Below are 14,239 nucleotides of genomic sequence, written 5' to 3' on the forward strand. Positions count from 1 at the left end.
ATTAGGAATTCTCCTGTTTCTTGGAGCCATTTCTGCAACAAAGAAAAACTGCTCTGCTCTGAAACAAAGAAAAAAGGTTAGTGATCCCTTCTTCCTGTCTCACCTGCCCCTTATGCCTTCCCCCACCCCTCCCCTTTTCCCACAGCTTATAACTAGAAAAAAACACTTCCCCTATCTGTGACTCATGGGACCCTCCTCTTTTGTCTTCAGAGAATCCCATGCTCACCATCCCCCTTTTTGATCCTTTCTTTACTGAGGGACCCCATCCCTTAACTTGCTCCCTTCATATGCATTCAGTCTGCTTTTGTTAGAAGCAATAAAGATGTGATCAAAGGCTTGTAAATGAATGTGAACAGCTTACTAACACACCAAGAACTAAAAAAAAAATCTTCTTTCAATTAGTGTTCCCCCTAACGTCAGACAGAACAAAGATATCCCACTGCATTAAGCAGCTACCGGTTATCTCTATTGGTGCATACAGACGTTCATTGCAGAGCCTTGTATTCATAACACAGTTCAGGTGCCAGGGAAATGCAAAGGCTTACAGGGCAGCCAATTAGAAATCGTTTTATCTATGTCTGCGTGCATTTTCCTACCAGATATAGAAGAGGGGGAGGAGAGGAGGGTGTTTGCAAAGCAGACTCAAACGTGGTCATGTTGTCAAATCTGTGTTTTCTACTTGTCAATCTGCTCAGATTGTAGAGACGTGTCTGGCTTCTCAACAATCCAGTGCGCAGACGCCAAGCAGCCAGTTCTCGGTGAAATGCTCTTGGACGTAGGAAGGGGATTACCTTTTCATTCTAGCTCTTTTTTTTATTTACCAACTCTTCCACCTGTATTTTCCTACTATCCTCTTCCTTTCTACCTCACTCTCCTTTACTACATTTGTAATCATTATAGTTTTCCCACCCTATACCCTTTATATAAGCACAGGCATATTGTCACCAGCATTGCAATGTTATCCAAGACCATATCTCCTACCTTATCTGCCTGTTGATTACTGCCTTGGCTGCTGTTAACCCTTTTGTAAATTCTAACATCTCCCCACTTTCATTAGATGTCGTAGCATAGGGGATTCACATAATTAACCATCTCCTATACATACACATTCCTTTATATCATTATCAATCTTCCCTTCGTTATCAATCCCCCAGCTGATTATCTTCTAGCTGTTCCCTTGACAGCTTGCATGAACAGACGAAAAGGACTTTGTGTTTTCCTCTTGGGTTTATGAATGGCACTGGTATGGAGGAAATACCGTTTCAGAAAGTCAAAACCAGAAGGAAGAAGTGCCACTGCTCTCCTGGCCCCCCTTTGGATACCATTGCTTGTGAGGACGAGTTTGACTGCAAAGAGCTGGAATCTCTCTTCCAGAATTACAACCTGAAGCTAGAACAGACATCGACCTTGAAGGCTCTAGCAGTTTTGATCATCATGACAGCCACTTTGGCTGTGGTTGAGTTATTGTCTGGCCCCAGACTGACCATCTCAAAGGGCTCCCATCCAGTGCACTGCATTATCTTTGTTTCTCTTTTTATTGTCACAAACGTCAAATATTTACAGGTCACTCAGCTCCAACAGATTGTTAAGCTTACATTGCTCTTTAGCTTCACTTTTTCTTTTTTATGTTGCCCTTTTTCTTTGGGAGCCTATGGCTTAGAACCACCAACAACACCTGAGCAAGGAATGTGGCAACTCATGTTGGTGACTTTTGTGTCCTATTCTCTGCTGCCTGTTAGGACTCTGTTGGCAATTGTATTCGGTTTTATGGTGTCCATTTCACACATCATTGTTACAGCCACATCAGTGAGTGCTAGAGGGCAGAAACTCTGGAGGACGGTAAGTGTATTTTAGAAGCACTTACATAATATAAACAACCTGTAAATCTTACATTGAAATGAGATTATATTGCATTAAAGCCTGTTCCACAAACTCCAATTTACCTGCTGATCATAGAAACCCAGTGAATAAGCCTTATACTCTGCTGCTGTAGATTTATAGATTTTTTAAATTGGTTTTTGTTTCTCCCCTTTTTAGTTAGCAGGTGTGTTTTTTTGTTGTTAATAAGATGCCTTTGAGTTTTACACAATATCAACATTTTAACAGTTATGTACTTTAAATATAAACTAGCTATCTACTGTGTATTATCAACCATATGTTTATTCTCTAATTTGGTGTGTATATAATTATTATTGTAGTTATTGACTTTCTTGTGATTTGCTGATTGAATGATACCTTATTACTTGTGTTACAGGTTGTGGAATCATAACTTTACAAGGTCACCAGTATTCAATATACACACAGAAACTAAGACCAAACAGTGCACTCTCAACATTCTACAAACCACATGTTTATTTGATGTTTTGGGGGAAATTATATCCTATGCTTCAGAAAAAAAACAAAAAAAACCACACACACACATATATATATATATATATATATATATATATATATATATATATATACACACATATATAAGCGAAGTAGTGATCATTTTATGTAAACATTTTGCTTGTTAAGTATGTAGTGTGGGCTAATGATGCACAATAAAATGCCACCTTTATTACATTACACAAGTCATACGATATATATTATGTATGTATTGTAGAATACATTATAGATTAGCAATAACTAATATATAATCTTGTTATATGTAAATGCATTAGATTGTCTAAAGACACTGTGACAAATGGCACCAATCCAGTACACATGTTAGTAACTTTATCCAGCAGTTACCTCTTCACACTTACAAAACAAAATATGGATCTTGTATTACTATGCAAACAAATCTATTTGCAGTATTGGGACGATTAATACACCTTTATAGTGATACAACTGTCTTCCATGTGTCCAGCAGTGAAGGGATTAGTGTCTCTATCTCCTTCAGTGAAGTGATTCTCAACAAATGTGTCTGGACATATTAGAGTCACAACCCCCAGCTGAGTGTGTCACAGGGAATTAGTGCATGTGGGTAAAGGTGGGTGATGAAGGAGACAAGGGATTATCTGTAGGGTTGATGATATATAAGGGGATTGTACACAGCTCTATACAACTATGTACAAATAATGCATATACAATGCATATACTGTGAAATAATGTGATTACTACCTACATTTGACAAAAATTGAATTCATTAAAACATCCCCTCCAAATATTGATTTTATTTTAAGGAGTACAGTTTGCAAAATATAACCTTTTGTGCAATTAACACTGTGTCTATTGTATTTCTTATTATATTAGGAGAACTCTTGAAGTTTTAATGGGAAGAGAAAAAAAAAGGAATCAGTAGTGCTATAAATATTTTTTTAAAATGCTTAGAAACCATTGTTATAGTGTGAGTGGCATTTCAGGAGTTAATGTGGCAGATCTTGTGGGGAAACTATTGATAACATCACACTGCAGGGATAAATGAACATTGGGATATCAGACTAATAGATATAGAGAGTGTGGCGTTTGCCTCTACTTAATTGTTTTGTTGTCATAAAATTATTTACTTTCATAATATTAAATCCCCTCACAATTAATTTCATTTTGGAAATAATGCTCAAATGCTTCAGAAAAAAGTGTAAACGCACCATGTACACATAACCATGCTATACTTGCCAGGTCTCAAGTGCTGTAGGAGTTATTGCAAAGTATATGATAACTTTATTAGAAGCATTTTGTGCAAATTCATATCGCAAACATACACGCTTTTTTGCCGCACGGAATCAGGCTGTTCTCTCCTAACAGTGTTGTGCTCTGACTGAACTGTGTACGTATTCCGTAACAGTGCAACCAGAGCAAAGCACTGTTTAAAGAGAACAGTGAAATATGGAGCAGGACTGACGCTCATGGATTTTGTCAACCCAGCCCCCTAGTCTTCTCTGATCTGCAGAGCTGTTTCTTCTGAATGTAAGATGTTCTTGTGAACAATGTACCTTTTTTATTACTACATTTTACATTATAATTATGTTAATCTAAGAGCAAAGGAAACAATTTTATTTAAGAGACATTTTAAAAACTTAAAATGTTCTTGTTTTTCATGAAAGCTTATTTGCAATGTAATTGTGAACTGCTGCAGTATATTATAACACTTTATTATCCAGTTAATCAACACATTGCAATTGAGCTGGTGCAAAAGTGTAACCGCCTAATATAATTTGAATTTCATTTCAAACTTACCTGCAGAAAATGTTTCACTAAAAAAAATCATCGCAGAAAGTGAAAAAAGTTCTGCCTCTGTACACATGACATAAGTTTTGTTCACTTCCTTTGTGATGTTGGTTAAACTTACACCACATGTGGCAGCTGTGCACAATAGATGTGTCTATAGCGGCTGTCCCCCCAAAATAGGCTGACCATATTGCCGCTTTAAAAAGGGACACATATGAAAAATACATATGTCAGGGTTCTTATAACAGAACATTATTCAAAGCATTTCTTTAAACAGCCCTGACATATGTATTTTTCATATGTGTCCCTTTTTAAAGCGGCAATATGGTCAGCCTACCCAAAAATGAAACAGACATTTCTCTTGAGAGCAAAGCAAGATGACAAGGAAGCCTGTTATTTTGGTTCATCTGCAACATAACTTCTACCTATAGAAAAAAAAGTCTACTACATTTTGCATAAAAGTTTTATTTGTTTGGAAATTTAAATGAAATTATTACCCTTCAAAAGTCTTCCTGCGAGAACATTTTATAATGCTTATAATCTTATGAATTTATTCATAAAAATGACATTTTAGCATTTATTGATTTTAGTTAAGTGTAGATATTGACGTTGATTTAGTCTTCACAAACATTTGCATGTTTTGCTTTGCAGAAAGGATGCTTTAAAGGAAACAATTTTACATTTGTTAACCCTGTTTTAACTTTAGCCAAAAAAATGTTGTTTTCTATTAGAGCTAGTGACTTTCTGCGATAGCATTTATTTAAAGGGACAGAAAAGTTAAAATGAAAACTGTTGCACATTTCTTTAGCATTCTACTGCAGCAGTGTTTTCATCATGTACAGAATTACATTGCTACTAACGTTGCAAACACTGCTACAATTGAGTTCTGAAGACATGGGAATGCTCAAGTTTAAAGGGACATAAAACAAGTTGGGACAACATATAATAATATGTACTATAATTACTTTACCTGCAAATTTATACTGCAGTGTCTCACCATTAACCCTTTCTTTTTAGTTTCTGAATTGTAAAGCTCTCACTACCCCCACACATTTCCTTCGATGGCTGTATCTATATCTATTGTTCTTTTGGTAGAATGCAAAAATGCATAGGGATTATCTTTTGGAGCATGCCTAGAAGCTGTAAACACAGCTGAAATACAATGCCTGTGTCTAAACACTGATAAGGGGGGTGGAGTTGGATGCTCCAGGCAGCTTAGCTATGTAATTCATTTTGCTTATTTTTTTTAAAATTATTTAAAAATACTTGCCAGCAATTTTTAAACAACTTCTTTATGCAAACTATTTTGAATGAATTAGCCTTTTTAGGATATGCATAGATCTCAACCTGCTTTATGTCCCATTAATGTCCCTTTGCTCAATGCCTTGTTTATTTTAAAGAAGATACTTAAAGGGACAATATACACTAGATTTATTTTTGCATAAATGTTTTCTAGATGATCTGTACTCAGCCCCTTTCACAGGGTGTTCCAGCTAATCTCATCAACAGTGCTAAACTTGGAGCTTCTATGTAAGTTTTTAAAAGGTTTTATACTGGATTTTTAGATCAGTATCTGTGCATATTCTTCTTTATAGTGGTGTCTATTACATGCAGTTATATGAAAATTGGTGGATACTGTCCCTTTAAATAAGTGGTTCTGCTCTAAAAAAAGGATGTCTTTTACTGTCTTATTTCACTGATTTTACAAAACCACCAAACAATGCTTAACTGATAAATTGCACCACACTGGAAATCTTATTAAAGGGACATTAAAGGGACAGTCTACACCAAATTGTTATTGTTTAAAAAGATAACGCCTTTACTACCCATTCCCCAGCTTTGCACAACCAACATTGTTATATTAATATACTTTATAACCTTTAAATCTCTAAAAGTCTGCCTGTTTCTAAGCCACTACAGACAGCCTCTTATCACATGCTTTTTTATTAGCTTTTCACAACAAGAGACTGTTAATTCATGTTGGTCATATAGATAACATTGTGCTCACTCCCGTGGACTGCACTAATTGGCTAAAATGCAAGCCATGTGATCAGGGGGCTGTCAGAAGAGGCTTAGGGGCTGTTTTACCATTTGTGAATGGACATGATCCGCTGTAGCAGATCATGTCCGCCCCACATAGATAAATGCCAACAGCATACACTGTCAGCATTTATCATGCACATTCGCAGCCAATCGGCCGCTAGCAGGGGGTGTCAACCAACCTAATCGTATATGATCGGTGGATTGCTGTCTGCCGCCTCAGAGGTGGCGGAGGAGTTAGGGAGCAGTGGTCTTAAGACCGCTGCTTCTTAACTTATGTTTGATACCTGGATCCTTGATCTTTGGTATTAGGTATTCTCTCACTTGTGGCATAAGTGGTTTGCATTGTTAAATCATTGACACTGACAGATTTTTTAAGGTTTTATTGTGCGATTCCTATTAGCAGAAGTAATAAAGAGCAATACACCCGCTGCAAAAATCTAACGCTCCTCGTCTGTATAGTGCACTCTAACCCAATGCCAGCAATACAGTTGTCAATGGCATTCATCTGTGAACATGTACCCCTTCTGTCACATACTTAAAGGGACATGAAAAACATTTTTTTTTCTTTCATGATTTAGGTAGAACATACAATTTTAATCATCTTTCCAGTTTACTTTTATTATCAAAATTGCTTCATTCTCTTGGTATCATTTCTTGAAGGAGCAGCAATGCAATACTGTTTTCTAACTGAACACATGGGTAAGCCAATGACAATTGGTATATGTATGCAGCCACCAATCAGCAGCTAGGACCTAGGTTATTTGCTGCTCCTGAGCTTACCTAGATAAACCTTTCAGCAAAGGATAATAAGAGAAGGAAGCAAATTAAATAATAGAAGTAAATTGGAAAGTTGTCTAAAATTGTGTGCTCTGTCTAAATTCCAAATGTCTAAATATGACGTTACTGTCACTTTAAGCTCCAAGAGGGCAACACCCTGTATGAAAACTTGGAGTCTCTTCTTCCTGCACCTGTAAGGCTTTAAAATCGAAGTACTTTAAAGAAAGCTGCTAGCAGAGGGGGAAACAGTAGCTTGGTGAGTAGTATGGTGGTTGTACCCAGTGCTTCTATAGTTGCCCAAATGCAACCTATTAATGTACCCCATATAAAGTCTATGGAATTATTTTATCTGACAGCTGGTTAAAGGGACATTGTATACACAACATTTCCATATTGCAGATGAAAGAGCAGCTTTTATACATATTGAAAATAACTGAAAGTTGCTTAAAGGGATAGGAAAGTACAAAATAAACTTGAATTAGACGTGTGCAGAGCTAGTGGAAGCAAAATCTGAAGGGAACTCAACCCTACATGCATGCTGAGTAGACGCAGAGGGGAATCTGTCTGATATTCATCCCCCTCAAACTGCCCACAGCCATAGCTTTCATATCCATTAAACAAGTGTTTTATTCTTAAAGGGGCAGGTGGGGAGGATTTTATCTGATATTCATACCCCTCAAACTGCCCATGCGTGACAGCCATAGCTTTCATATCCATTAAACAAGTGTTTTATTCTTAAAGGGGCAGGTGGGGAGGATTTTATCCGATATTCATACCCCTCAAACTGCCCATTTGTGACAGCCATTGCTTTCATATCCATTAAACAAGTGTTTTATTCTTAAAGGGGCAGGTAAGATTACCCTGTGTCTTAAAGGGGTAGTTGTAGGTGATTTTACTGATTATCCTGTGTCTTAAAGAGGTAGTTGAGGGTTATTTTACTTATTACCCTGTGTCTTAAAGGGACAGATGTGGGTGATTTTACTGATTACCCTGTGTCTTAAAGTGACAGTGGAGGGTTATTTTACTTATTACACTGTGTATTAAAGGTACAGTTGTGGGTGATTTTACTGATTAGCCTGTGTCTTAAAGGGGCAGTTGTGGGTGATTTTACTGATTACCCTGTGTCTTAAAGGGGTAGTTGAGAGTGATTTTACTGATTACCCTGTGTCGTAAAGGGACATTTGGGAGAATTTAACTGATTACCCAATGTCAAAAAGGGGCAATTGGGGGAATTTTACAGATAACCCTGTGTCTTAAAGGGGCATTTCGGGGAATTTTACTGATTACCCTGTGTCTTAAAGGGGCATTTGGGGGAATTTTACTGATTACCCTGTGTCTTAAAGGGACCAGTGGGGGAATTTAACTGATTACTCTGTGTCTTAATGGGGTGGGTTGGATTATTTTTCTGATATCCATGTGTCTTAAAGGGGCAGTTAAGGGTATTTTTACTGTCTACTCTATCTTAAAGGGGTACTTGAGGGTGATTTCAATGATTACCCTGTGTCTTAAAGGGCCAGGTGTGTGTGATATTACTGATTACCCTGTGTCTTAAAGGGGCAGGCGAGGGTGATTTTACTAATTACCCTGTGTTCTAAAGGGGCAGTTAAGGGACATTTTACTGATTACCCTGTTTCTTAAAGTGGAAGTTGTGGGTGATTTTACTGATTACCCTTTGTCTTAAAGGGGCCGTTGTGCATGATTTTACTGATTAACCTGTGTCTTAAAGGGATATTTGAGGGTTTTTTACATGTTACCCTGTGTCTTAAAGGGGTATTTATGGTGATTTTACCAATTACCCTGTGTCTTAAATTGACAGTTGTGGGGGATTGTACTGATTACCCTGTGTCTTAAAGGGGTAGTTGAGGGTGATTTTACTGATTACCCTATGTCTTAAAGGGGCAGTTGTAGGTGATTTCACTGATTACCATGTGTCTTAAAGGGGTAGTTGAGGATTATTTTACGTATTGCACTGTGTACAGTTGTGGGTGATTTTACTGATTAGCCTTTGTTTTAAAGGTACAGTTGTGGGTAATTTTACTGATTAGCTGTGTCTTAAAGGGGCAGTTGTGGGTGATTTTACTGATTACCCTGTGTCTTAAAGGGGTAGTTGAGGGGAAATTTTTACTGATTACTCTATCTTAAAAGGGCAGGTTGGGGGTGATTTTACTGATTACCCTGTGTCTTAAAGTGAAGATGTGGGTGATTTTACTGATTAACCCATTTCTTAAAGGGGCAGTTTTGGGTCATTTTATGGATTACTCTCTGTCTTAATGGGGCAGTTTGGGGTGATTTTATTGATTATCCTGTGTATTAAAGGGGCAGTTGTGGTTGATTTTACTGATTACCCTATGTCTTAAAGGGGCAGTTGGGGGAATTTTACTGATTACCCTCTGTCTTAAAGGGTCAGGTGGGGGAGTTTTTTATTGATTACCCTGTGTCTTAAAGGGCATGTGGGAGAATTGTATTGCTCACAATGTTTCAGTATGAGACACATTATATAGGGTCTGTGATCTGAATGTCTCAATGTGTGACATATTATTTGGGGTCTGTGCTCTGGATGTTTCAGTATGTGACACACTATTGGGATCTCTTCTCTGGATGTTTCAGTATGTGACACACTACACAAGGGAAATTGGGGTATTTTTAAAATTGAATATTAGACTAAATACCATTCACATTACGCTGTTTTAATGCACTATAACTTAAATATGATCAACATTTTGTATGCATAGTTTTTTCATTCAGATAATTTGTATTTTGAGCCTTTTATTGCACACTCGCCACCTTTTATCTGGTAAAATCCAAACACAGCATATCAGCACAAACACCTCATACCAACTGTCAGGCATGGTGGTGGAGGGGTGATGAACTCCTCTATATACTAAAGTATTATAGAGTTAAATGTGAGGCCATCTGTCTGACAGCTTTAGCGTGGCCCAAATTGGGTCATCCAACAGGACAAGGATCCCAAGCACACCAGCAAATCTACAACAGAATGGCTGAAAAACAAAATAATCAAGGTGTCAATGGCCCAGTCAAAGTCCAGACCTCAACCTGATTGTGGTGGGACCTTAAGAGAGCTGTACATAAACACATGCCTGCAAACCTCAATGAACTGAAGCAACGTTGTAAAGAAGAGTTTGCCAAAATTCTTCCACAACGATGTGAGACTGATAAAGTCATAGATAAAAAGATTAATTCAAGTTATTGCTGCTAAAGGTGGTTCTACAAGTTATTGAATGATAAGGTGTACTTATTTTTTCACACATGGCTTCTCCATTTTGTCTTTACTTTTGTTAAATAAATCATGACACAGTATAATATGTAATGTATTGTTGTTCATCTGAGGTTGTATTTACCTAATTTTAAGAACAGATGATCGGTATAATGTCCTTATATGTAAAACCATATCATTCGGGGGGGGGGGGGGGCAGAGCTAGCCAGCAACCACAGTGGCCACACATATTATTAGCTCCATAAGCTAAGCAATACAATTTGCAGTATTTCACCATCAGCCCTTCAACTGACTAGCTTGGTTACTCTGGGCTAATTGATCTTGCGCCTGGCACCGATTGACCGCTCACAGTAAGGCCCAGTGACCGCTCAAAATATTTTGTAAAGCCTACATGCAGCCACGACTACCCTTCTAGGCCTCATTACCTGTGGCAAAGCGCCGATACTCACCTCTTACATCCAGGAAACAGTACAACAGCCGGATGGTATGCCCTACTATAGCAGACCTTAGCCAAAGCAATTGGGACAGCGGATGTGTGGATCTGCAAGTGTAGGCCGCACAACACATGGCAGGACCAACTCAAAATGGACATCCCAATTAAGTTGGACCACACAAGACTTAGAGGCAACCCTCATGAATAAAACACCCTGCCGCTCTTCAAAGACATACTTGACTTTCTAAAGTCTGCAGAGACAGAGCTCCCATTCCCAGCAAGAAGGACTGCATCAGACTTCTAAAGACATAATATATTAGGTCTAACCTGCCTCCAGACTTCAGAGAATATAACCATCACAACAAAGTGAGCCCTGGAACTCTAGTGTGAGAGCGGCAATGGTCTTATGGTCTTCAGATCACCGTAAAGGGTACTCTCTTGAACGCTCTACTAATACGTTAGACTCCATAAAACAGCTCTTAGATAAATACCACAATTCTATCAACAAGTTATTTGACAAGCTGGAGAGATCCCTAGATGATTTGAAAAGAGATATTACAAACCAAGCTATTAGAACAAAGTCCAGATAAGCAGGGGGCGCCACAGAGTCCAGCCTAATAATGATAAAATGCAGATCAAATCAAGGATAGTAGATCCTAGTAGGTTCCAATGGGAAATGGGTTCCTTGGGGAAATGGGAACACTGGTGCACAGGTAAGCCGCTTATCTGAAAAAAGATATTACCTCCATTTGGGAGTGCACAGACACCTTAGAAAAAAACCAAGAAGATTTGGTCGTTGAACACACCCAGTGGGTCAATTTTACACAAAATTTAGCTAATCAAGTCACTGCTTTAGAAGCTAAGCTAGCTGACATTGAAGACTGCTCCAGACACAATAATGTGCATATCAGTGGAATCCTAGAGTCAGTCTCCCCACAAGATCTGGAAAAGTTTGCTATATCACTATTCTATTCTTGGACTCCCAAATAACAATGAAAATCGCTTTGACCGAATACATAGAATTGCCAGACCATGAAACTTGCCAACAGATAAACCTCAGGACTCTATAGCCTGACTACATTATTACCAGTACAAAGAAAAGCTAGTGAGAGAAGCCCTGAGATCTCAAGCCTTTCAGGGAGAATTTGCAGGCGTACAGCTCTTCCCAGGCGTATCTACTTATACTCTACTACAAAGATCTTTTTCGGGAGTTACCTTTGAACTGCAGGAAACTAGGCATTAGATACTGCTGGGGGTATCCAACAAGACTACTCATCACTGAGGATGGCTCCCAACACACTGTTACTAATCTGCATCAAGGCATAGATTTGCTCTACCTTTGGTGTTGACCTCCTATTTAGGAGTTTTCCTATCTCACGACTTTGGTTTAATCTGTGAATTTTTTTTAACCCCTTACACAGGGAATGTAGGAGACCAAGTGGAATTTTTTCAGAAGTCTCATGGTATGGCAGAACTATTGCTATTAAAATGATGCTACTCCCTAAGTTGACCTATTTGTTCTGATGCCTACCGATCACCATTCTGACGTGATATCTCGATCAATTCCAGACAATTTTCACCTCATATCTTTGAAGCTTTTCAAATTACCTATTAGATTGGGAGGACTATCAGTCCCCACATCAATCTCTACTATAAAGCTGCAATGCTCTCATATAGGGCTGTGGCCCTATGAAGAAGACCTCTCCAGGTGGAGACAAATTGAATAGACCTCTTTACCGATACATTCAGACATCACAAATAAAATAGTACTAGCCTGCATAAGAACCTGGAAGAGGCTAAGACATGAGCCGTATGTTGCTCCCCATCCCTCTGCGGCTCACGCTATTCAAGCTCTCTTATCCTGCCTCCCGGAGTCACACCCAAGGTGGTGGGAACAGTGTAGGCTTGGTACCATACAGGCTCTATATGCTGGGGAGGGGCGACTGATGACTCACTATTTCCCTCAAAAAATTATATTTTAATATATTAGACTTATGTCACTCTTACAAGTATGGAAATTCCTGGCTTGCTCTATTAGAGACAGGACATCATGGGAACAAAAATGTCTGGCAGGTCACCAGCCAAGAAAGATTTTGTCTTTTAATTATTAGACACTCCTTTGAAGAGTCTGCAAATGAAGGAGTGGGAAAGAGATTGGGGTTATAACCTTGAAGAATAAGATTGGAGCTGTGCCATTGCTTCCGCTAAAAATGCTGTACACGGTGCTTCTCTATATGAACAATACATAAAACTCCTTACTAGGTGGCACAGGGTCTCAACAAAGTTTCACAAAATATTCCCTAGCCGTTCGTCTCTATGATGGAGAGAATGGAGAGAAGTAGGTTCCCAATTACATATCTGGTGGAGCTGCCTCAAAATAAAGTATTTTTAGATTGATATCACTGAGGTTCTGAAGAGCTTAAACTTGCTCCAGTATTTACAAGCCCATGTAACACTCTTTCATGTTGGGTTGGGGGGGGGCTCTCCAGCCAAAACAAATTCCTACTTATCTATAAACTGCTAGCGGCTAAATTAACCATAGCAAGATTATTGTTGAAACTGACTGTTCCATCCTGGAATCAGGTTTTAGACATTATTCTGTATTTGCAAAAAAAGGAGGAGTATTTAGAAGGCAAAAAATGCTTTACATAGCACAATTTGGGCTGCGTAGAACACATGGATGTTTGGACGTCGGGGCAGCCGAGCTAGGGGAGAGAATAAGTGAGTATCTTTCTGTTTCCCTCCCTTCCCCCTTCACAGGGATCCTGCTAATACTTTCCTTCTTTATCCTCTTATTCCTTACCTCTAGTATCAATTCACACACATATGGAGGGACATTTCCTGTATTCCATTGCGTGCAGATGGGCCTATCTCCTTGTATATTTCTGACTTGTATTACACAATATCTTGACTAGTTGTATTCCCTCATAGGTTTGAAAAGATTATTTGTAATACTTTCAAGCAACAATGACACTTTGTCACTGTGAATACAAATTACTATATTAGTTCCCAATGTAACCTCATTATGTATGTGATATTTATTTAAAGGGACAGTAAACACCAGAATTTTTGTTGTTTTAAAAGATAGATAATCCCTTAATTACCAATTCCCCAGTATTGCATAACCAACACAGTTATAATTATACACATTTTACCTCTGTAATTACCTTGTATCTAAGCTTCAGCAGACTGCCCCCTTATTTCAGTTCTTTTGACAGACTTGCATTTTAGCCAATCAGAGCTGTCTCCATGGTAAATTAACGTGCATGAGCTCAATGCTATCTATATGAAACACGTAAATTAATGCCCTCTAGTGGTGAAAAGCTATCAAATTGCATTTAGATTAGAGCTGGCCTTCAAGGTCTAATAAATCAGCATATGAACCTCCTAGGTTTAGCTTTCAACTAAGAATACCAAGAGAACAAAGCACAGTTGGTGATAAAAGTAAATTAGAAAGTTGTTTAAAATTACATGCCCTATTTGAAACATGAAAGTTTTTTTTGGACTTGACTGTCCCTTTAAAGAAGGGAAGACTGGAACCCTATTAGGGAGTATACTTTTTTTTCTCTAGTTGGTTCAGTTAATGGACTCATGAA

General features: G+C 38.3%; 1 protein-coding gene across 1 annotated transcript in view; it reads left to right on the forward strand.

The window, feature by feature from the left end:
* The first annotated feature begins 1,230 nt into the window (after positions 1-1,230).
* The window catches only part of ADCY1 (adenylate cyclase 1), a 720,437-nt gene continuing 707,428 nt past the window's right edge, over positions 1,231-14,239 (forward strand). The window contains exon 1 of the mRNA XM_053715756.1: positions 1,231-1,839. Within this exon, the coding sequence (XP_053571731.1) occupies positions 1,231-1,839 (609 nt within the window). The remainder of the gene's footprint in view (positions 1,840-14,239) is intronic.

This window comes from Bombina bombina, chromosome 5, assembly GCF_027579735.1.
Source record: "Bombina bombina isolate aBomBom1 chromosome 5, aBomBom1.pri, whole genome shotgun sequence".
Lineage (NCBI taxonomy): Eukaryota > Metazoa > Chordata > Amphibia > Anura > Bombinatoridae > Bombina > Bombina bombina.